Below are 26184 nucleotides of genomic sequence, written 5' to 3' on the forward strand. Positions count from 1 at the left end.
AAGGACAAGGGGTTACCATATATTTAATTATAGTACTAGGACTATGTTACGGATAATGACAATGTAGAAGTCTAAAAATATTTCAGAGAACTGTTCAGTTTAAGATACTATCTTGCTTATCTTCAGTGAATAGGCAATGATGCCAAATTAAAGAAAACTCTCCTGTGCCAGTGATTGCTAAAATGTCTGTATGTATATACCCGCCCCCAACATTACATGTCTACATCCTCACACCCAGTGCCACAAACACTATGATGACCAATTCACTGCTCAACCACACTGTCCATCAACAACAGAAACTTACATCATCTTTTGTTAAAGAGATAACGTTTGGCTTTTTTCCCCAAGTATAAGAAAAGAGAGAAGCAAGGCATGTCTGTTTCAAATATCATATTTTAGGACATTGTATTTTAGGGTTATAAGTAACATTTTTAAACCTTCATATAAATAAACAGCACTTTACCTATATGACATCTTTATATTGTTAATCTAAGTATAAGTAGATATAATTGGGTAAATTTGTTTAATGGCAATACTGCTACCCTTACTGGACAAAATCTTAAGTTACTATTGCAGCTTATATTTTAAACTATTTTTAATCCATTTACATACATTCTGGTTTATATCATTTAACTAGCCAACAATGCAAAATCACAGAAAACAACATCCTTGGTATAAACTCTTTTATTCAAACCATTGTTTAGTAAGGGCCAAATTTTGACTACCCTGTAGTTTCTAGTGACTATCCTTTCATGCTAAAAAATGTGACTATAGTTGAGAAATGTAAAAAGCAATTTGAAATTAGATTTTCAAGTGCAAATTTAAGAAATATACTTACCTTTGATTCGAGGTAGACATTTGCTGATGACATTTTTGTAATTTTGCATATGTAACTAACTAAAGAGATGGCACAAAGAATAAACAAGCTATCATTAATTAATGCTCGAACAAACACAGTCCATTTCAATTGATTTTCTGGGACATCTCCATGGACTAGCATTGCGCAAGTCAAGTTCACCACTAAAAAGAGAAGACTTGCTAGTATAAAGCCCAAATGCAGAAGAATTCTGAAAGAAAAAAAGAGTTTATTAGATGTTTATAAACTAATGAGAAGTTAGTAAGGCACAGAACAGGGAATCCTCAGCTTAAAATATTTATAATTTCATTAAATATAAATTTAATAATCATTAGGGTTACATGGTCTATCTGTGTTGTGAAATTAGAATATAAATCATTTTAAGATGGTATAGATTTTAAAGCATTAAACCAGAAGTAATTTGAATTCAGTTGCTTCTACCAGGAAGATAAATATAGGACTATTTTAATACTATTTCAAGCAATCTTGAATTTTTTAATTTTTATATTTATTGGGCACATTTTCATTGACCTTTCCATCCTGATAATTAACTATTAAATACTACATAGAAAATTAATATGCTATATCTAAATCTAATCATAATATTAAGAGGTAAAGGAAATATCTTAAAACAACATTTAATCTTAATGAAGCCCCAGTTATATCTAGCAAACAATGCTTTCGAAGTTGACTAAAGAACATAAGGACAAGAAGTAGAATTTCAAGCACTTATTTACTGCATCTTCTTATAAAGGTGTATATTTACTATGCACAGAGCACAGCTTGCACATGAAATGCTTAACTTCCTTCTCTTTAAAAAAAAATTAGACCACCTCATAAAAACTCTCCAGATAGCTATGGCCATCTGCATGAAGTAGTAGTCATAGCTCTCTGTATGAAACTAATCCCAGTTCAAATATATTTATATCTCCAAGTTAACTACACATGATCCAGAAATTTATTTTGCATCTTAGTATCTTCTATTTTGGATCACTTTTAATAGTGGAAATCATAGATATCTGCCCTTGAAAATAGTTTACACAAGATAAATTGAAGGTAATGTGTAATCTGAACAAGAAAACTTGAAGTGTAATACAAAGCACGAAGGTTTTAGTTTGAAATGTTAAATTTTAATGTTCCCTTAGACTAAATAATAAGAGTTACATATTTTGAAATCCAAAAAGGAGCTTGAAATTACATATCTAGGGAATTAGAGCAGTTTAGGAAACCAAAGCATGGAGAGGGTAAATAAGTTTGACACTTGGTAAGTCAGTGGAAGAATTAGGTCTGAAACCCATCTCTTAACTTGACTGTTTAGCATTCACACTATTGAGATTAATCAGTATTGGAACATTATGTAGTTCGTGGAATTATACTATACATTCTCATTTCAAATGACATAATCTAACTTTGTAGCATATGTGGATTTTATGATGCATCATCTGACATCTGAAGTGAGGCAGTAGCAGAGATGGAAAAAAAAAAGTATTAGCAGCATGGCTGAAGGGAGAGAACTGAGGGCTACTCAATTTACTTCCTTTGAACCAATCTAACTACTATAAAACTGCTAAGGTACCCTCAATAGCCCCTTCCTTTAACCTTGAGCAGTCTACTGTTAAATACTTATTTAGATGTTTTAGATACTAAACATTAATATTAATGAATTAATGCTTTAGATCTTTTAGATAGAGATTTTGATACTCATGAAACTTACTTGTGTTTGTCAAGTTCAGTGGCACATCTGACTTTACATATAACCTATAAAGAGAGTATAAAAAAGTTTTGAAAATGTATAATATAGTATTCCTCTGTTTTGACTCGTGTTTCAAAGCAATGCAACTGCAAAAAAATTTAAAAGTCAGGTCATAGAATTTATTCTTATTTTTTAAAGCTTATTACATATAGGCAGAAATAAAGACAAGTGAGTTTTGGAATGTAAGAAAGAAATTACAATTATCTGCACAGGGGACAGCTGAAACTGCAGAAGACACTTGAGGGAAAAAATATAGGATGAGAAGTCAACCCTTGATATGTTCATTTTGTTTTTCTTCTTCTCAGTACTGGGGATAGAACCCAGGACCTCACAAATGCTAGGCAAATGCTTTACTACCAATTTATATCCCCAGCCCTGATATGTTCACATTTGACAGAATTAAAAAACACAACAGTGAAGAACAAAGAAACGGGCAGAGGAGAGAAACAGAATCAGATTAGAAACCAGTAGAAGAGTTTAAAGGGAAGAAAGCATAGCCCTTGTTAAATTTTGCAAAAAGTCAAGAATGATTAAAATTCCATTTGATTGTGTGATTGGTATGTCACTGGTACCTTGCAAAGAGTGGTTTTCAGCATAATGATAGAGCACAGAAGTATAAGGAGTTATAGGAAGACAACAGAAGCAGTGAGTATAGATAAGCTGAGAGAAGCTAAAAGAAACTTGGGATACACTGTTAGGAGACAGTTCTCTATGAATATCTTATGTTTTTGCATGGTTCAGATCTTCTGAGCAAAAGGGTTTGCAGAGCAAACCTCTTTGAAAGCTAGAGATAGTGTTTACCTTAAAGTCAGAGGGAGATTTATTTCTCTCTAGTAATAATAGAGAATACTTCTCTCCCTGAGGACATTCCAGGGGATTGAAGTCTCTCCCTCCCTGGTGATGATTTGGTTCCATTCCAGGGCAAGTGTAACACACCCTGCTGCATGTGTAGGTGACATTGGATCCCACAGTGTTACCCTCTGGATTGGAACTGGTATACCTGATGTAAGGCATTGCTTTGCCATGAGTGATAAATGATCTTTCTCTCTGACCCACGAGACTTATGATTTCTATCAGTATATAAAATAGTGAGAGACTAACCTGTTAAATTTTAAGTAGGGTAACAGACCCTGTACAGTTTCTGATTTAAATATCTGTTGGTCAGAAATGAACTGAATAGAAAGGGTGAGGCAGAAGATGGAGAAGGTGGAGAAAGGAAGAGAGTTCAGCTGTTGAAAAGGGCTTTAGCAGAGGTTAGTTAGCCCTGAAAAGGAAGACATACTTTTTAAATAAGAAGGAAGAACAACCTGTAGGTCTGAGTAGAACATTCGAAATAATTCATGAACCAGCTGCTTGTTAAAATAAGAAAATCTGACACAGTGTGGATTCAGACATTTTCATATAGAGAAGAAAGATGAGAGAATTTGGCAAATTAATTCTAATTTGTTTTTCTAGTAAAGGAGTAAAGGTCATCTCCTGGGAAGCAAAGTTAGATTTAAGCACTTGGAATATGGAAAACACAGGTAGAAGCATTACAAAATAATATAGTAAGATATAGAGAGGTTCACTTAATATCAGGTTGTTGACAGTACATATAGTCACCAAGGATTCTTGATTTTAAAATTGAAACAATCTAAAGAAAAAAAAATGGATGCTATTATAAAGTTCAACTTTAACTAGGCTGTTTTTTTTCTTGCATTAATTAAAAACTAAAATGTGGGAACTATGTTAGAGAAAGAACTTATTCTAACAAGTGAACTACGTTGACACAACAAAATGTCAAGAGATTAGGAATAAGAGAATGGGGTGGGAAAGCATGAGAGAGTGTCTGAAAGTTAGGATGAGGATGAAAAACAGATAAAAGGATGAATTCAAGAAGTACAAGAAAAAAAAATATGGAAGACATTGGTCAGAAAGAACAGCTCCATTTTATAGAGCTGTTCCAAGGTGTGGTCATGCTAATGGATGGCTTAAATGGAAATGGAAGGTTTTAGAGTTCTGAGAAACCACTGAATTGAGACTTTGGATGGAATGTCAATACAGGCTTTGAAAATGGTCATATATCACAGAAGACAGGGAAAGAATGAAGAAAGTGCTGATTCATCCAGGAAGGTAGAAGTTATTATAGCCAATGATGACCTAATCAGATGGCACAGATTTCAGAGAGATGATGAAGGTCTAACATCAGTAAGGAGTACTGGGAAGCATAAAATGGGCAGCTTGTTTTTTCCACAAAAGGCATAACAAGTCATCTGGGAAAAGCTAGATTTCAGTGAAGGCATTTAAAAGGATCACATAAAGAAAAGAATGTACATGGGGTAGGAGGGGTAATTCATAAAATTACAGGTCATAGAATAATGGGTGTGAGCAGGAGTTGAGCTGGATAAAGAAAGAATTAAAGGTCAATTACTACCCTGAATTTGCAGAATATGTTCCAATGCACTGCATAAACATAAACAGGTGCTTAAATCACAGATTGTAGTAAGATTAAAAGCAATAATCTGATATTAATAGATTCTAAGTATTTTATAGAATAAATCTAACAGGAGGTGCTCCTGAGTGGGGGGAAATAGTAATATAAAAAATGCAAGTAATTATATATCTTTGTTAAGATAATGAAAATAATTCATAAAGCACAAATAAACACATGCTTTATGCAGATTTCAAGTTTAGAAAGACAACATATATTTAAAAGACTTACTGATATTAATTTATGTCCAATGGGCCATATTTCCGAATACCAGGAAAACTGAATAAATGGGTCATTTTATATTTTTCTTTGCATAAGAATTTTAAGGATTAATGGACACAAAATGTTTTTCATTATATAATCCACCTTTATCCCATATATAAACTAGTGGCTTTTAATTTAGAAAATATTGATTTAGGATTTCTGAATTAATGTTTAAAATATCAGTAACAACTTTATTTTGTAATAACTAATCCATAGATAAAAAATATGATTTTTCCATTTTATTTTTTATTTAGTTCCTCAAATAAAGGTGAGAATATAGCAACTGTATTTGTGAATGTTATTCTGTGTAAGTTTATTAGTATAAATACCTCAAAACTTGAGGATGGTGTTATGGTCTGAATGTTTATGATTCCCCCAAATTCCTATGTTGAAATATTAACCCCAAAGTGATGGTTGGGAGGTGGGCAAAGTGATGGTTGGGAGATGGGGCCTTAGGGAGTTGCTTAAGTCATGAGGATGGAGCTCTCATGAATGGGGGTTTAACATTCTTGTAAAAGAGACCCTACAGAGAACCCTCATTTCTTTCATCATGTGAGGACACAGTGGGAATGCACCATCTATGAGCGACCAAATGAGTCTTCACCAGACACTCAATCTGCTAGCATCTTGGACTTTTCATCCTCCAGATAGTAAGAAATAATTTTTTGTTGTTATATATGTTATTTAGTTCATGGCATTTTGTTATAGCAGCCTGAATGTACAAAGCAAAGGATTTACGCTGGAGGTGTACCATTTATTTCCCCCCCATGACATGTAGACTATATTGCTTTGAAGTGCTAAAATAGTAACAGAATGAATGCTTTTCTGTGGAATTTTTGTTGAGTTAATTTCCCCAGTTTTGTTAATTTGAAATGGAAACTTTACTGGAGAAAATATTGGTATAAAATTTGAAATTCATTAAAAAATGAATTGTGGTAGACATAGTCTCTTCCCCATGGTGAACAGGCACATCCAAATACATATCTTGCTTTTCTAGAAGCAGTTTTTCACAATCTACATCTCAATTGCTTAAGTTCCTATGAAGAGTAGTACATCACTCCCAAGCTTACCATTGCCATTGCCTATATATAAAATAAAATTTCTAAGATACTTTAGCTATAAATTGAATAGCATACTTATCTTTATGTGTTCTATTTCAAAGCCTATCATTTGTTTCATTTTTAAGAACTTTTAGCTTCTAAGTATCTTTTACTTTATAACAGTCTGTTCTTGTTTCTGGCATATAGTATCTTCTTTTATCTCTTAGTATCCTAATATTCTAATACCTTAAAAATTTAAGTTTCTTTGCTTAGTCTGTTTTCCCTCAAATTGCTTAAAAATAATTTTTGATAATTTCTTAAATGATCAGGGTGTTTCACTGTATCTAAACACTTTACAAAAACAATATTTATAATGAATACCTGATTTCTTTCTGGGAGTATGGACTTTTTGTATGCATTTGGCATAGGCTGCCTACATGCCTATGCTTTAGGAATATAAAGGACTTATGTCTGAACTAAGGGTCTTAGTAAAGACTTAGACTCCCTGGAAAACTTGATTCAAATTGAATTTGTGCTACGATTATGCTGTCCTTTAAAAAGTTTTCCAACACTATACTATGCAATTACTGATAAACCCTTCATGCTTTTTAAGTTAGGAAGATAGCAGAATTACTTTTTGTAAGGATATGGAGCCAGATTCATTGGAGAATATCTGCATGACTGATAATAGTGGGGACAAAGAGGGCAGAATGTATTAGAAGTAGGAATAGAATATCCCAGGGGAGAAAGAGGCAGAGGAATGCTGCTTACTGATCTTTCACCTTGATTTCTTAAGGACAACAACAATCTGAATGTAGGTAGTGATGATCACTAACATGAGTTTAAAACCTGCTAATTCCATAGTATGACAGAAAAAGCATCAGTGTAGCCCAAAGACCTGATTTTCTAAATCTTCTAGTTTCTAGTGTGGGTTAGTGTAAATCCATTACATTAGTTAGTCATTTGAAAAATGGTGATATCTAAGAACCTATCTTAATCAGACAGTAAGGAATTAAGGGCACCACGTATCACATACATTACCATAGACTGGGAAAAGTGTTCTACTGTCTGAAGTTTATGTGTAAGAATGAAACCAGACAGAAGGGAATCTTAATTTCAGAGATGCTCTCATGTCCCTTTTTCCCCTAAGATAATAACAATGGCTAACATTTGAGTCTTACTACGTTTTGGTACCTATTATTTTCAGTATTTTACACTCACAATGAACTTTCTCTTTCATAGAACCCCTCAGAAAGTGAGAAAGGGTATGAGAGGGCTCCTCAGGCTATAAAGGAGTGTAAGTTTATATCCTCCCTAGATCCACCACATCATCCCAAAGCAGCCGAAATAATTGAATCAGCAATCGGACAGTCTTAGAAGCTGTGTACAAAATTCTAAGAAACTATTATTAGGCAATTTTATACTGAGAGACTGAGGCTAAAAAACAAATTATAAAATGTGATTAATATGGTAACGAAAAATGGCAGCTATAATTGAATTGTGAAAACATACGAGTTTGAAATATCCAACTACATCTTATTCTAGAAAGCAGATGATACCCAGGCCCCAAATAAACTAATTTATTAGTTTTAACATGGTGTGTATAACTTTAATGGCATCCAAATTTCAAAGAGAGAATTCACACACTGTATAACTCAGAACTAGTTAATAAAGGACTTTAATAAAAGTTCTCAAACTCCAGATTGATTTATTAGTGTCAAACTATAAGAATAAAGGTGGGGGCTGGGTTGTGGTTCAGTGGTAGAGTGCTTGCCTGGTATGTGTGAGGCACTGGGTTCGATTCTCAGCACCAAATATGAATAAATAAAATAAAGGTCCATTGACAACCAAAATTTTTTGAAAAAAAAATAATAAAGGTGTTCAGAGATCATTGAAATCAACCACTTTACAAATTAAATAACTGATCCCCAAAAGCAGTGATTTGGTAGCTACCAATTAGCCAAATAGAGTATAACTTGAACTGGAATTCAGGTTCCCATACTTCTAGTTCAGGACTACTGATGAAATTATAGTATCTTAAGCATACCGTTTTAACATAGTTAAAATAGTAAGATTACAAGGACACTTACTTTTTTGTTGTTTTGGTACTGGGGAATTGAACCTAGGGGAGTTCTACCTCTGAGCTATATCCCCTACCCTTTTCTAAATTTTGATACAGGATCTTACCAAGTTGCTCAGGATCTTGCTAAGTTGCTGAGGCTGGGCTTGATATTGTGATCCTTTTCCCAGTTTCCTGAGTCCCTGGGATTATAGGCATGTGCCACCACACTGGGCATAAGGACACTTACTTTTCAAAAGATTATCTTTATTTTAAACAAATTAGATGAAAAGTTTCATGTTGCTAAATTAGATTCTGATTTCGGGGGAAACGTAAACATGGAAATGTCTCTTCTGAATTCTTTTACCACTGATTTGCTTAACTATTTAAGCCATTATGCATTGATCACATATATAACAATGCTAGGTAACTGGCATGCAAAATTTCCTTCAAAATAAATGTAAAATACTGGTTGACCTAAAGTATTCTACAGTATAGCTGGAGAAAGCAGATAGATGTCAATGGTACAGCCATGACATGTGGTATCTTTATATTTGGTCAGACTTAGACCACAATTTTTCCATAAGATATAGGTTACCCAGACCTTCATTTTAACTAATACTGATAAGTACTAAATGTAATTAAGTTTTATGAAAGTTATAAATACATGATTTACTTATTTTATTCCTTTAAAGAAGACAATACAGAGGCAGAGGGAAGAGGGAAAAAGAAGAGGAAAAAGTCAAAATCAGTTGTTCATGGGTTGGGTCTGACCCACAAAAATGTTTAGTTAGCTTGGCTAATCCAATATTATTGTAGTGTTCTAATCCCCTATCATTAAAAAGTAGATTTCTCCTTTTAAGAATTTCTGAATTTTCAATTCTCTTGAATAATCAGATGATTAGGCAATGTTGTCCTGCAGCTGGAATTGAATTAATGCAACTGTCCTCTTTAGACATGTGATCTGATTCAGTCCCCACAACTTCCTTCTCAGACAGTAGCATCAAGCCCCTCCAGGCATCTGAGTTTGGGACTTCTGTTTTAAAGTAATTTGCCCCCCCCCCCTTTTTTTTTAAGAAGAGGAAATAAAGGGAAAAAGGAAATAAAGGTAGAAAAATTTCTGCTGTGAAATTATATATTAGGGATTCCTCTCCCTTAAAATATTTGGGATTATGTTGAACAAAACTTTCATTCATTCAATAAATATTTATGAACATCTAATACATGTCAGGTATTAAATTAGGTTCTAGGGACATAGCAAGAATAGACTTTATTCCTATTCTTACAGTGCTTATGGTCTAGTAGGTTCACATGAATATAAACAACAATTGTGTAAATGACATGAAGAAGAAAAGCATAAAACTGTTAGTCTGTAATTTATTTGGCTAGTTGGGTTAAGGCATCCCTGAAGAAGTGTCACCCAGGAATTGAGGGGGTTAACTAAGGACTAAAGGAAGAAAGAACATTCTAAGCACCAAGGAAAAAATATGGAAAGGCTGTGTGATTAAAAAAAAAAAAAAAATTTGGCAGGCACAAAAGACTAAAAGAACATTTAATGTGGCTGGAGTGATGAGGAACAAGGAGTGAAGTAGAGATGAGGGTGGAACCATGAACAGCCTGGTAGCGTGTATAAAACTATCTTTATTGTAAAGAGTAATTACAGCCATGGAGGAATCTAGGTGTAGGGCTTTTAATATTCAATAGATTTTTGTTTAAAAGGGATCATCTGGTCACAGTGTAGAAAATAGATCTGTGGGGGTCAGCGAAGACAGACTCAACAGTTGAAAGGTTGCTATGGACTAGACAATAGATGGTGGTAGCTTGAACCAGCGATTGTGATGGGGAGTGGACTAAGGATGTTAGGATTTGGTGATGGTATGAATGTGAGGTATGAGGGAGAAGGCAGCATCAAATGACTCTGAGGTTTCCGAAATATGTAAATAAATGGAGAGCAATGCCAGTCATTGAAATAGGAACCAGGTTTTGGTAGAGATAGATGTAGAGTGGGGAGGAAGGAAAAAAGATCCTAAGTTCAGTTTGGGACATACTGAATCTACGTGCTTCAGACATCTTTGGAGAGGATGTCAAAGAGATGTAGATTATAGAAAGCCAGAGCTCAGAGGAGCACTCTGGGTTAGAATCACAGATAAGTGTGTGAGTCATTGACTTTTAAGTAGCATTATGCCATGAATGTGGACACAATCACTTGGGAAGAAGAGGGGGTGGGTCTAGGCTAAAGTCTTCAGAAATGTCAACCTTTGATGGCACAGCATAGGCAGATGAGCTTGAAGAGAAGTTAGCATGATATTAAGAAAATCAGGAGAGCATACCATGCAAGGGAAAAACGTTAAGGAGAAAGAGTCGTCATTTGCTGCTGAAAAATTAGAGAACTAAAAAACATCTAATGAACTTGTTAACATGAAGATTATTGTGAGCCACAGATTATCTGTACAGTGAAAGGCAAAGACACATTAGAATGTCTGGAGAAGTGAGAAAACTGTGACGTGTGCATGGTCACCTCTGAAGAAATCTGATTATGAAGAGTGGTATGACGTAGGTCTGGCTTTGTCAAATCTCTAATTGCATATTTCCTATTTTGTTTTTAACTATTTCTTTTGGGTTTATCCTATTATGTTCTAACAGACATTTAAATTGTTAAATTTCAGATGCTTTGTCTAATGTAAAGATTCAAGGTTCTCAATTTATTTCTACATGCCAACTTAGCTGGTTTCATTTGTTTTGATACATAATATTTTGTCATTTTCTAAATTCCACTGCAACTTCTTCATCTGTGTGTTCATTTGGGTTTTTGAATTTTCTAAATGAACTTCCACAAATTATCTTTGTTACTGAATTCTAACTTAATATCTTAGGGGTAAGTGCTTTAGAGGCAGTCTACAGAATTCCAATTATTTGAAATTTAGTAATAGATAATGACCAACATTATATGCCAAGTACCCTTCTAAAAATTTTGTATAAATTAATCCTAATAATATTATGAGTCAGGTATACTACTATTAATCTCATTTTTATAAGCAGTGTAATGCAAAGAAGTAAAATAGTTTACCCAAGTAATTTTACCAAGTTAAGCATAATTGATAAATGATAGTGCTACATTTTTTACATTTATTTCTCATTTCAGCTTTTATTCCTGAAGTCTTATATATATATATATATATATATATATATTTTTTTTTTTTTTTTTTTTTGCAGGGGGTGGGGATTAATTTCATTGAGGAATTACTTACATACAATACACTGCATGCTATTAGGAAACCTAAGTTTGTTTTGAAAGATATGTCTAAGCTATGAAACCATCCCAACAAATACAGAATGTTTCCACACCCACTAGATTTCATCTTGCCCCTTGTTGTACATTCTTCCTTTTACTCCAGACCCTCAGCAACTAGTCATTTGATTTTTGTGACTAAAGGTTAGTTTGCATTTTCTAACATTTAATATAAATGGAATGATAGTGAAAGCTCATTTTTTGACCTGGCTTCCTTCATTCAGCATTCTGATTTTGAGATTTGCTCATTTTGTCAGAAGTTTGTTCCTTTTTTTTTTTTTTAAACTATGAGTAGTATTCCTTTCTATGAATGCACATATTATTCACTCACTTTTGACAAATATTTAGGTTAATTTGTTTTGGGATATTGTGAAAATAGCTACTATGAACATTTAAGTTTCATATGGACATTACCTTTCCCTTCTCTTGGAAACTAAGATTAAAACACCTAGATTTTATAAGTTTATGCTTCATTTTTTAAAAAGTGCCGTTTTCCAAAGTGGCTGTACACTTCTGTCATCAGTTGACAAGTACAATTCACATTTTGCCAATATATGGTATAGCCAGTCTTTTAGTATTTAGTGGTAACTCATTTTTCTGATAATGATCTTAAGCATCTTCTCATGTATTTCTTGGCCAAGGACACATCTTTTGTGAAGGGTCTACTTAACTCTTGTCCATTTTTATTGGTTTTCATTAATGAATTCTAAGAGTTTTTTCTATATTCTACAGACAAGTACTTTGTAATGTATGGGCTGTAAATATTTTCTCCCAGTGTGACTTATCTTTTTTCTCTTGCAACAAAAACTTTTAAATCTCATTTGTCAATTTTGTTTCATAATTGTTTCCTGAGAAATCTTTGCTTCCTTCAAGAAAACAGATTATCTCCTACAATTTAACTTTTACATTTAGGTCCCTGATCCATATCAAGCAGATTTTAAATTACAGTGTAAGAATCAGTGTTCATTTTTTCCCCACATAGGTACTAAATTATTACAGCACTATCTTTTGACAAAATGTTGTTTTCCTGAATTTTCTTGGCATCTTTGTAAAAACTCAATCAACTATCCACATAGCTCTATGTGTGTGTCTAATTCTGTATCCTCTGTTCTGCTCCATTGATCTATCTTTCCCTCAGTAGTACACTGTTATGATCAAGAGCTTGTAATCAATCTTGAAATTCAGGTATTATGATTCTCCAACTTTGTTATCATTTTACAAATTTGTTTCAGCTATTCTAAGTCTTTTGTATGTCCATATATACTAGGGATTTTAATAGGGACTACATGTATAAGTCAAACTGGAGGAGAAGTGACATCTTAAAAATAAGGCATCATCATCCACTGTACATTTTTCCATTTACCTAGTCCTTCAATTTCTCTCAATATTATCTTAAAGTTTTCACTAAAAAGATAAGATCTTACGTATCTTTTATTAATTTCTAAGTATTTTAATTTTTGGCATTTGTAAGTGGAATTTTTATCCTTTTCTAATTGTATTTATAAACAGTCACATCCTGTAAATTTACTCACTCATTAGTTCTTGTAGATTAAGATTTTTTACCTTAGCAATTGTCATTTACAAATGAAGACACTATTTGTCCTCTAATTTTTAAGCCTTTCCCCTTCTTGCCTTACTGCAATGGCTATGACCTCAAGCCCTGTTTTGAAACACTTGGTTCTTGTCATAATAATCTTTCAATCCTTCATCAAGTATAACATTAGCTGTAGTTTTTTTTTTTTTTTTTTTTGGTAGATGCTCTTTATTGGATTGGGGAATTTCCTTTCTTTCCCCTAGTTTGTGAAGTCAATTTAAAAAAAAATATGATTGAATATCTTTCCTAAATTTTTCCCTCATCTGTTGAGGTGGATTTTCTCCCTCATACTGCAAATATGGTGTATACACTAATTGATTAAATATTAAGCCATCAAAGCACTCTTGGAATGAAACATTTGTAATCTTTTAATTGTTGATTAAAGTTGCTAAGGATTTTTGTACATGTTCATGAGAAATTTGTTTTTCATAGTGTCTTTGGTTTTGTGATAATTCAGTTTTCATGATAATCCTATGGGGGTAGACATTGTTATCCACAGTTTCAGAGACAACTAGGAATTCAAAACTTGCATGGGTCTCACAGCTGTTAGGTCACTGAGATGCATTAAGTATTTCTCATTGCTTCTAACTTGTTGAGTGTTGCTTTAATATCCTAGTATGGGGTCAATTTCTAAAAATGTTCTAGTGTTGATAAAAAGAAAGTATACCCTGTTGTAAGATAATTTTTCTATAAATGGCCATTTGGTATTTCCTTGTTAATTTTATCTAATGTATGTCAAAATTTCCAATAAAACATTACATTTGCTGATTTCTCTTTGCAGCTCTATTAATTTTTGCTTTCTTTTAGTTAACAAGGCACAATACCATTTTACTAAGCATTTTGTCTTAGGTACTTGTATTAGGGCTGTCTCTTGTACGTAGCATATAGCTGAATTTGTTTTAAAATGAATATTTTCATTATGTTGTAGTATTAAGTTCATAAAATTGGAATTTTTGTGGTGCTGGGAACTGAACCCAGGCCCTCAACCATGCTTGGTAAGCACTCTACCAGTCACAGCCCAAATCCCAAAATATTTTCTTTTAAACTTTTTGTATCATTTGCTCTTTCTCAATGTTTTTGGTTTTGGTTACTTATAAATTTTATCATCATCCTACTATCCTTAAACTTAACCCCACCATAGTTTGAAAGTTATATACTTTTTCATTTGAAAAAGCACATTCAATGATATTGGCCAAATTATATTGTGTGCATGTACAAATAGGTAATACCATTATGTACAATTATAATGCACCAATAAAAATATGGAAAAGCATATTTGACCTGAAATTTAACTGATGTGTTAATCCTCCAAACAACAGTAGGAACTCACAATGCTTTGACCCCATTACTCCAGCATCCTGGTTTACCTGCCATTTTATAGGATTTTGGTTCTCAATTATTTTTATACCTAGAAATTGTCTCATACATTTATTGTGTCTCAATTTACTTATACATGTAACATTTTCTTTTGATCACCATTCTTATATTTTAGAACTTTGTGGCACATGTGCTTTAGGATTTCCTTTTGTTAGGGTTATTAAATGATTTTTATCTCCATGTATTTCACTCCTATGTTTAACAGTTTCACTGCAGGTAGAATTTTAGGCACCAACACTCTACTTTTCATTCTTTTGTCAGTAGTGTTTAATTACTTTAAAAAATATTGGTGGTGGTATCTTAAAAGTTTTATTGTAAGTGTTCATTTATCCTGCTTTGGATTTTTTTTAAATGTGAAATCTGGGTTAACTTTCAGTCATTATCCCTTTGAATATCTCTCTGAAATCTCAATTAGACATGTTAGACTTGCTTACTCTCTCTTAACCACTTGTTCATACTTTAGACTCAGGGTGATCTTCCCCCCTAAGATCTTCTAGTTCAACCAATTTCTTTTTAATTGTATTTGTTTAGCCACATATTTCAGTTCTAGCTGGGCATGGTGTCACAAATCAGTAATCCCAGTGGCTTAGGAGGCTGAGGAAGGAAGATCCCAAGTTCAAAGCCAGCCTCAGCAACTTAGTGGGGCCCTAAGCAACTCGGACTGTCTCTAAATAAAATACAAAAAAGGGCTGGAGATGTGGCTCAGTGGTTAAGTGCCCCCGAGTTCAATTCCCAGAACTTCCAAATGTACAAGTTGACTTTTTTTTTTTTTTTTTAATGTTACTGGGAATTAACCCAGGAAGATATTAACCACTGAGTCACATCCACAGCCCTTTATTTTTTGACATAGGGTCTTGCTAAATTGTTTAGGGCTTTGCTTATTTGCTGAGGCTGGCCTTGAACTTGTGCTCCAGCTTCAGTCTCCCTAGTGGCTGGTATTACAGGTGTGAATTAGTTTTATATTTTAAAGTTTTATTGATTCATGTAAGTGAATATTTTATACTACATGTTGACTATCCCTTATCTAAAATTCTTGGGACAATATAAATTTCAGATTGTTTCAGTTTTAGAATATTGAGACATAAGGATGTATCTTGAGAATGGAATCCAGGTCTAAAAACAAAATTCACTTGTGTTTCATGTATACCTTATACACAAGGCCTGAAGGTAATTCTATCTAAACTGTTGTACCTGGGTTTTGACTGAAATCCATCACATTAGGTTATATTTGGAATTTTCCACTTGTGGTGTCACAATGGTATTCAAAATTTTTCAGATGTTGGAACATTTTCAATTACAGGTTTTTCAATTAGGAATGCTCAACCTGTATGCATTTGATAACTCTGATATCTGTGATCTTTGTAGGTAAGATTCACCAAGGTGATTTTTTATTTTGAGCGCATGTTCCCTAGAATTTTATCTGTTAGGATTGTGGGTTTAAAGAATACTCCTTCACAGATGGTTTACATTTGCTCCTTCCAGGTGCTTGAGATTATTACCAGGCAAGGATAACTTCACATTTTCAGGTTGTGCCTCCCTGCCGACCACTAAAATCACAGAACTGATGTGAACTCTCTCTTTAAACTTATGCAATAACTAGTTGGTCACACATTCTCAGGGAAAACATTTCTTTCACCAATTTGTATCCCTTGCACCCAGATCCAAGGCAGAGACAGGCATAAATTCTACTATCAAATTCTGAAGATCTGCTTATTTTCCTGGTTCATCAATTGAAGGTGTACACTTTGAGAATTCTGGAATTATGCTGTGGGGGAGAGATTTCACCTAAGACCTCCCCACAAGGCATAGGCCTCCAATGTCACTTCCCTATATACCCAGCACATGAAATGAAAATTTTGACTGTGGGCTAACAGGAAGCAGTTGATAAACACTGCCAACCCCAAGACAAACATCTGTGTGGTATTTTATCATTCTGCACTTTTGTGTGTGTGTGTGTGTGTGTGTGTGTGTGGTTCTGAGGAATTTCTTTACTTACCAAGCTCAATCATGCATTAAAAAAAGATAAATACCCTCTGAAGCATTTTTAAGCATTTCTCTGAATCTCTGGTCAGCCAGATGGCTTCGGCTTCTACTTCTTTAAACTAGGAGGTAAGGGTCATATGCTGAAGATGACAGCAGAAAACAAGGTTTTCTAAACAAGGAAAAGGCTTGAAACAATGTGAAATGGAAAAGTTGGAGAAGCACTAAATAATGGTATCCAGGAAAGTTCATGGTAGAGGAAGATTTACTTGACAAGACTTTACAGAATCTGAACTATACAGTAGTCTCACATCTGATACATATTAGCCATATGGCCCTGGACAAATCACATCCCTTTTCTATCTGTTCCATAGGAGCTATGAACATAAAAGCTATAAAATGTTTTGAAAATATTAAATGCAATAAATGTAAGGCATTATGTTTTCTGCAAATTATATGTATCTAAAATTCTGGTCTTAGTCTTAGGAAAAACAGGATCACATTAGTGGAAAAAATACAGTTTAGCAGATTCAGAAAAAAAGTTTATAATCACAGTTACAAATAAAAGGCAAACACTGAACTCAGCCACTATTTCCAGAGAATAGTAACTACTCATAAGACTTAGATTTTTCTGTTTAGAATTTGTTGAAACCAAATTAGCAAAACCTTGATGATTATATGCCATTTTTCATGATATGAAAATATTTTTGCTTAACAAAGCTCTAAAAAAGTAGTTTCACTAGTGAGATTTTACCCAGAGGAATAAAAATCCTTTTAATCAAACCAAGGTAATCTAAGAGAATCTTAGTATTTATAACATGAAATCTTTTGGACAGGAAATATAAAGATTCCAGACAGTCCATAATTCACCTCAAATATTCATTAAAATAGTTAATCCACACACATTCAATGAGTAAATCTTTTCTAGGTTTTGACCTTTTTAGATCATTCAATAATATATTTACAGTTGTTCTAGTTGCTATATGGTAAAAAATATAAAATAACTTCTTATCCTCAAGGAATTTCCAATTTAATGAAAATATTTTTGTGGGCAATCACCAAACGTGACAAAACCAACATACCTGTGAGTTGAGTTTCGTTATTTAAAGGCCCATCAATATTTGGAAGAGCTTATTCATTGGAAGGAACAATAACAACATCAATGAATGTAAGAGTTAAGATTTAAAATTTAATTTTCCTAGGTGTTTTGGCATTATGATTAAGTCACTGTATTTTATCCTGACTAAGCAACTGGCATTCATAATACAAAATTGCAAGAAAAAATGTCAATATGGTCCTCAAAGATGAACTCATTGATTTTGGCATGCATTGCAATGCTCCAAAGATAGTGTACTAACTCTCATTTTAAGTCCTTTTACATGTCCTAATGGTGGAGAACATCAGTTTTATCAGATAATCTGCTTTAGATACAGAAGAGTTTTTCAGTGAAAGTATAGGAGTGTAAACCCTTGTCTGGTAATGTTCACATACTACTGATCTTGCCAAAGTTCAACGTGTTTTTAGATTAGTGTAAAGTTTTGTTTGTTTTTTTTTTTTTTTTTTCCTTCCAATAGTCTGTTTCCAGGAGGTTAAGAAGTTGAAAAGCCTAATTGTTTGAGAAAGGGCTACTTATCTCAATTCCATCCAAATATTGTCACCTAAAGAAAGAATGGTTTAGGCATTTCTTTTCAAAACCTTGAGTTTTGGAAGACCCACCAAAATGTGTTCAAAGTAGTAATAATTGCTTTACCATTTTTTGCTGATCCATGGTTTTTCTACCTAAATTCTTAAAGTTAAAATGTTTTTAATTAGTAAGAAAAGTACAACAAATGCTTTAAATAAGTCAAAAGTAAAATGGAATTATTTTTAATATGACAAACAGTAAACACAAAACTTGGGTTAAAACAATCAAATATCAGTTTTGTATTGGTCAGACTTTTCCTACCACTTTGCTATAATATGAAAAACTCATCAGAAAAAAAACTTCATTAATTCAGAGTGGTCAATGGGAAGTACATTTCCAGTTATGTGTAACTGATATTAAAAATTTGATTCAGATAATCTTTTAAATACAGGTTCCTCTGGGTTTTTCTCTAAAAGGGAAAATGTTTCTGATTAAAATATCTCTTTTTAAATAGGATTTCCAAAAAGTTGAAAATATATTCTCTTAAGTACTGTTATATGTTCTAAAATTGTTTGATTACAAAAAAAATAGATGACTCATTTTTATTAGGAGACACTACAAAAGAAAAAAGCTTTAGCTCATTTTATTTCCAAATTATGTTTTCTAGGTCAATAGTGTTTTATTGCTCTCAATAAAAGTACGTAACATAAATGAGATTCGTTTACTAGGAAGACTTTTAAACTTCAAAATTCTCCCTTATACCTTCGAATATTAATCAAAAGTATCAAAACCCGATCTAGATACTTTGTGTATTTTATGCTGTGTAAGCATACTTTTTAGAATTTTGACCTTAAATACTGATGCTTTTTTCTATTGTGATGTTAGCTACTTTATCTTGGAGTGAGGTGCTAGCTGGTAGAGAGTACAGGGAATCTTCTAGGGCCCTGGAGATGCTTTATATTCTGGGTGGTGGTAACATGGGTGTACACGTGTGAAATTTAACTGTACATTTAAGATTATGCATTTTATGGTACAAGTTATATCTCAAGAAGTAAAGCATTTAGTCACTAATGAAATGCCAACTATTTTACAATGAATCATTAATATGATATTATAAGTCAAAATGTATGGGGGAAAAATGAATCTGGATACTCAGCAGGCGAACTGCTAGTCACTTTCAGGTAAATTAATTGTATCTGAAGCTACATATGGCTTTAATGATAAGTCACTAATAAGCTATCAAACTTAAACTTCTTTATAGAAGTGTTAAAACAGCTTTAACTAGAAGATTAGAACATCCTCAAATAAGTGACATGACTATAGCATGATCATTTGATAACTCATTTTTATTTCTGCTTCTTGCTGTTTGGGTTTTTTTTTTTATTATATCGCTTGGACTTCTAAAGAATTGAGATGAAAAAGAATTAAAGTTAAATGGGTTTTGTTACCTAACTGTTGTTTTTAGTGTGCTAAATAGCTGAAGTTACGAGCATGATTTGAAAAGTATGTATTGTTTTTTATTTATTGAGAAAAGAGTTGATTTACGAAGGAAATGTAAACACCTAATCTGCCTCAAATGTTTTTCTTTTTTGCTTTTGCTTGGAATTATGTTAATTCTCATCACCTCCAAAAGCCTTTGAGAGGATTAGCTGCATAGACCAATATTGTTCTATATTAGTCAGTATTAAGCATATGATGTCACCTTGTTTCCTTCCCTCCTCAAGCGTTTCTTTTGAGGGAAGGGGGTATATTTTGGGACAATTCCCAAAATACTGTGGCTTAAATACCACTAGCTGACACACATGATTGACAACCTTACACTCCCAAACCTGTTTGAAATGGGTCAAATACTCAGCGCTGCAGAACAATGCAATCCAACCAGCAATTCCCCATAAAAGAGAAAGGGGGTGTGATTAGGTTCCAGCAATTAAGCAAGTTATTGCAAAAACAGTTTGGTGGCTTGTTTCTGCAATAGGCACAGGCTAAACTAGTATTTTCTTTCTTAATTAGCTCAAAAAAAAAAAAAAAAAAAAAGCTATACCGTAAGAGGTAGGATAAATTACCAAAGCATGAAGCATCTGGAGCAAACATTAAGGGTTTTATGGAGGTCCTTAGACTGACCCTCAGCATTGGTTATTGATGGTTAACCCTACTGGGAACCATCGAACGGAATTTGTGTTAGCCTTATTGAGCCACAGGAAAGGAGATGCAGGAGGGAATATAAGCTTCTAATAAAAGAAACGCAGCAACAATAGCAGAGGAACAGCTCTGCCTGGTGACGTAATGGCTGGCAGCGGTCCAGCTTCAGCAGAGCTGCTGCTACCTCAGCATCCAACCTCCCTCAACACAGTCCAGCTTCGGCGGAGCTACCGGTGCTGCTACTTCTGGCGATGCTACTTTGTTGGTGCCACCAACCCCTTACCTTACAGGGTTAGGACATCGAACAAAAGGGGTTGTCCTGCTGTTTTTAAGTTGACAGAACACACATTCTCGCACTCGCACGCCCCCAAGCCCTTCAGTAACCGAGTCAACCAGATGCTTAAGTTTAGGGCGAAAACACTGGTGCACACTCCAAGGGCCCCGCCTCAGTTTACCCAGGCTGGTCTCGAGTCCGCCTCTCACTGTCCCCCGCCCCCAGGCCGCCGGCCCTAGGCGGGAGTTGATCTGGGCGGCTCCGCTTACCCGCCTGGGCTCCCGCATGTCGGTCCTCCCGCCTTACCTCCGCCAGGTAGAGGTTGAGGAGACAGAGCGTGGAGAACTGGAGACAGGAGGGGAAGCAGTAGAGCAGCCAGTGGGGGAAGAAGTGCAGGTGAGCGGGCGGCCGGAGCAGGGGCAGCGAACCGCTGAGCGAGAAGGCGGCGGAGAAGAGGGTGGTCCTGAGCGCTGCCCACAGGAGACAGAGGAAGAGGCAGAGGCTCTGGTAACTCAGCCGCCGCTCGCGGTAGAGGAGCAGCCGCCACAGCTGCAGGTAGGCAAAGGCGAAGAGCGCGGCGTAGAGCAAGGCGTGCAGGACGCTCAGCGCCAGCTGCACGGAGCCCGGCACCGCGGCGCCGGAGGCAGCAGCGACGGCGCCTCCTCCGCCGCCCGCGCCCGGCGTCGAGGGTTCGCGGCCGGCAGTGGGGGCGACGGCGGCCGCCGGACCCGGCACCGACACCCTCATGAGGGGGCTGGGGGACGAGAGAGGGAGCGCGGGAAGAAAGGGGTCGGATCCTGGGCCGCCGTCGAGGGGGAGAAGGATTGCCCTCTTACCCCCCACCCACCCCAGCCTCCAACCCCTGGAAGCGCCGTGACAGGACTCGGAGCCCCGCGCAGAGCAGCCGCGGCTCCCCCGACCCCGCCTTCTCTTCTCCGCCCCCCCTCCCCCCCGGGGGTCTCGGCTCCTCCTGCTGCGGCTCGGCTCCGTAGCTGCAAAAAACAACTCTCGGCTGGAGACAATCAGCTGAGAAACCCGAGCATTTGAGGCGCTCGCTCCGCACCGTGGGCTCGCACCGATTGGCCCATGCGGGCACGCCCCCCGAGCGCCGCGCTCGGAAGGCCACGGGCCGCAGGGCCCGTCACTCCGAGGTCTTGAGATCCGATTGGGCATCCAGTTTCTCCGATTTCTTCCCCCACTTCACTCCCTACCCACGCTGCTGATTGGCCCAGCAACTGCACCGCCGGCTCGCGCCGGCGGGAGGACTCGGTTGTCGTCTGTCACCTGGGGAGGCTCTCGCTCCGCCCCCTGCGCTTCCCATTGGTTGGGGAGTCCTTTACGTAAGAAGCACGAGGAGAAGGAGGAGCCTCGGACGTTGTTTTTTGCTTCGGTGACCGATTCCACCGAGGGGGTGGCGGTTACAGGCGGGGAGGGTGCGGGCCTTAAGTCCTCACAGGTAGGCGTAGCGGTTGCCAGCAGCCTGGAAAGCTGACCACTGCCCCTCTTTCTGCCTCCACCTCGGTCTCAGGAGGCAGGAATTGTCGTCCGTGGGTACAGCCGGGGTCCATCCCCGCAGGTCTTGCACATATAAATATTACAGGTCTTGGGCAGGTAGGTAGCCGCGCGGGTTCTTCAGTTGTGGTTCTGCGGTTTCTTTCTGCAGAAATGGGCATTCATACCTGGCGACTTTCCTCTAGCAAGGGTTGCACAGCCGAACTGTGGATTCCGACTTAAAAAACACCTGCTTCGGGGACACCGAGGGGCCTCACCTGGACCTTTTTGAAAGGCATTTTGCTTTCTTTTTTCCATGTGTGAACTGTAGGAAACCGGCATGAGCGGGTGGAATGAGGTGACGGGTGAACCAAAACTCTGAGTTAAAAGACCTTTTCCCTTGGAAATGCCTTTAAAAACGAATGGTGGTGGGATCAGACGAATGTAGAAGCGATCTGTGAGTAGGAGAAGGTTGTTCTTCGAAACAGAATTTGGGAAGATGCCTCGGGCATAAGGTTTTTTTTTTTTTGGGGGGGGGGGTTGGGGGACGGGTGCGCAGAAACAGAACTGATGATTGTCCAGAGAGGAAGAATAGTCTGCTCCTTAAATCCCACATGCGTTGAAGCTTTATTCCTCAATATAGGAGATGGTGGCGCTATTCCTGGGACTAAGCGAGCTACAAAATAAATGCTGTTACTGCTTATTTATAAGCGAGAAATAAATAGTTCTCCCAACACATATTGTACACATAGTATTTATTTTTTGTGTGTGTTTGGAAATAAAGGGAACAAAGTAGTGAGAAATTAAGAGGAGATAATTTGTGTTCTTGGAACGAACAACACATCACAGAATCAGTATCCTTGTAAAAGGCACTGCTACATTTACTGGAGCAACCAAGACAATCTTTCCTATTCTGTGCCCTATACTTTACCCAGGAAGAGTGTTACTCTCCTTTTTTCTCAGGTAAGTGGTCCACAGAGACTTTAACTGGAGTACTGTTTTGTACTCCAGTTTCTGGGCTAGTAGTTCACCTGCACCAGGTACTGCTGCCGTGTGGGTTCTTTCTAGGTATAATGACAAAATGATGGATGCATAGTGCCTGAGCTAATATGTGGACATTCTCAGATGAAACATTCAGTGGAGCGTGTTGACCAGTGTAGGGTACAGTAAGCTACAACTTACTGTAAGAAGTTAGCATCAGTACTTTGAAGAAGGATCCCATATTATTTGCAACTTAAGAGAATCACCTCATGGATTCTTAGAGAATGTGGTTAGGGTAGTCCATGTTTCCCTTAAAACAGGTGATAGAAGGCTCATGACAGGAGTAAGGTAAATGCAGTTGTGTACTTAAGCACAAAATTAGTTATGTGATTTTAAGCATTTGTCAAAATCAAGATTACCACCTATTCTCCAGCATGGCCTATTTGTGCATCTTCCATGATCAATGAAGTGTGAATTTAAGGTCAGGAAGAGGTTTTTTTTTTTTTTTTTTTTTTTTTTCCCTCCTCTATTCTCTGCTGGAAATGGTGGTAAAAAACTTCCAGTTAGTACCCAGACGACTTTGCTTGTGAAACTTTTTTTCCCCATGTGTAAGAGCAAGTCTGGACATCTTTCTCCCTTTTTGCCGGGGCATGAGTTGGGGGGCATAAATACAGGATTTTCTTCCTATCTGCAAGATGTTGACTGCTTTTATTGCCTCCTTTGGGTCATTGGGTTTATGAAATAATAAATTGTATTGAGATTTAATCAACATTTTATTAGGGGCTGGTTCAGTGAGCAGGTTCTGTTCTCCAGGAGCAGCATTAAACTGTAAGTAAGCTATTTTTTGACAGAATGTTTTTATAGGAACTTTGTAAGCATTATATGCCCCATTTGTTGGAAAATATAAAATGTGTCTCTTCCCAGAGAATGGTACACACAGATCTTGACATAATTTATGTAATAGTTATAGTTGCTAACTTCCTCTTTTTCTTGACAAGGAAAGCAATTAATTTTATGGTTAATCTTGAAGGAACTTTAGGCCTACAAAGGGGAAATTCATCAAGAGTCTCCTAGAAAAGCTTACTGCCAGATATTGTAAAATTTAAATGAATTCAAATGCACAAAGGTTGGATATTGTACTTCTGAGAGGGCAAATTACTCTTTAAAAGCAGAAGAACTGTATATTACTGTACATAGGATATGATCCCAAAATAGGACTGATTTAGCTAACGGAGGAGTACCAGTTGTTCCACCTGCCTAAGGAACACAGAAATGTAGATTTGCATCTGCCTCCTCACTAATAGGAAGACAGTGGTTTTCACTTTCACTTGAAGTACTTCCTCTTTTAAGCCTCTGGAGACTTTCTTAATATTCTAGTGCCAAACCAAACCAAACCAAAACAAAAAATATCCCCAGAAAACCAAGGCAACAACAACAAAAACCCCTCTTGTTGCCATTTGCTTTTTTTGGGGGGGGGGGTCAAGCTCGAGCTCTTTTTGTACTATAGCCTCACTGACCCATTCATATAGTGCTTGTTACCTTGTTAGTTTCAAGTCAGCCATTCTTTCCATCTTTTAAATGACCTTTGCATGCATACTTGTTTAGAGTTTAGGAGTGAGAAGAATTAAAGACCCCTTCCCAGGCTGGAAGTTTGGAGGTGTATGTGTATAGTACTGGCAAATGTTCTGTGACACTTATGTGTGCCATCTTCCTTCTTTTGCTGTTGGCACCTGTTGTGGTAATAGTTGCATCTTGAAGTATCTTTCCTTTTAGAATCTTCCTATAATGGAAATGGGTAACTTCCTGTGAATTCTTTGAAATTTAGAATGGAGATTTTGGGTTTTAGTCACTCTCCTCTTACCTGTTACTTAGACCAGGTGTACAAATAGGGATAGGGCAGGTTGTATTGCGATAACACCTCCATAACTTCAGGGATTTAAAAAAAAAACTGTTTTATGTTCATAATGAGTCAACTGGGAATTTTGCTCCATTTTGTTTTATTTCTGGGACTTAGGTTGACAAAGAAGGCCTCATTTTGAGTATTATCAGTCATCATAGCAGAAGGAAAGCATATCAGGTTTGACACATGTATACTGACTCTTAGACCGTTCAGAAGCTATGTCACCTTTTGCATTTCAGTGACAAAACTAAGTTATGGCTGGTGCAAACTCAGGGAAGTATAAGTTTAGCATGTATAGATAACTAGGAACATTTGGACAGTCCAACATTCAGTCAACACATCATTTACATCCTACATGTAACTTATCCTTGACTCTTCCCAGTAGAGATAAACCAAAAATCCCTTCCAGTCACTGTGTCACAATTAATGTTCAGGATTTTGGAGTGATGCCCAGTAGTGACAATTTGTTTACCTGGTCTAGACATACATCATCTCCCACTCCATTTTGAATGCATAGGATAATGTAGGGACAGACAAGTTCCCATATGGAGAGGGTAAGAATAGAAAATGCATACCAGACTCTAGATTGTAGTAATTTGCAGGTGTGCTAGGGATCTCGACTTCTTCCCTACATTCTATGGGCAGTTTTTTAAAAAATTGAATGTAGTTTGAATATTTGGTAAACAATAAAAATAAGTTGTGGGACAAATAAAATAAATATCAAAGCATATTTGGAAATGATTGTTAGTCAACAGATGCAAAATTATTATGTGAAATTGCTGGAAAAGATTCTAAACACCTACACTGAATTTCTGTATTTATCTCATTGTAGATCCTTAACAAATAGTTCTTTTTCTGCACATATCCTAGAGCATAGTCCTTCATGGTCTTTGGCTTTACCCTTTGAGAGTTCCTTCCATTTTTATTATCCTTGGCCAAATCTGAAATTGACTTTGGACAATATGGCCTCTTACTGTGGCTGAGCAATTTGTTCAGCATGCTTTGATGACCATGGAAGGGTGGGGGCCCAGGATTATTTTTGGTTTTGAATAGCTAGTCTCTTGAATTGGGCTTCTCGGGCTATCTTTTAATA

At 36.3% G+C, this 26184-nt stretch overlaps 1 protein-coding gene across 1 annotated transcript in view; it reads right to left on the reverse strand.

Annotated features, from left to right (window-relative positions):
* The window catches only part of GPR137C (G protein-coupled receptor 137C), a 59172-nt gene extending 37598 nt beyond the window's left edge, over window positions 1-21574 (reverse strand). Inside the window, exons 1-3 of the mRNA XM_079121277.1 lie at window positions 21026-21574; window positions 2571-2614; window positions 839-1067 (exon numbers count right to left, since the gene is read on the reverse strand). Coding sequence (XP_078977403.1) covers window positions 839-1067; window positions 2571-2614; window positions 21026-21466 — 714 coding nt within the window. The 5' untranslated portion in view covers window positions 21467-21574. The remainder of the gene's footprint in view (window positions 1-838; window positions 1068-2570; window positions 2615-21025) is intronic.
* Window positions 21575-26184: the final 4610 nt, after the last annotated feature.

The sequence above is a fragment of the Sciurus vulgaris genome, assembly GCF_902686455.1.
Source record: "Sciurus vulgaris genome assembly, chromosome: 2".
NCBI lineage: Eukaryota > Metazoa > Chordata > Mammalia > Rodentia > Sciuridae > Sciurus > Sciurus vulgaris.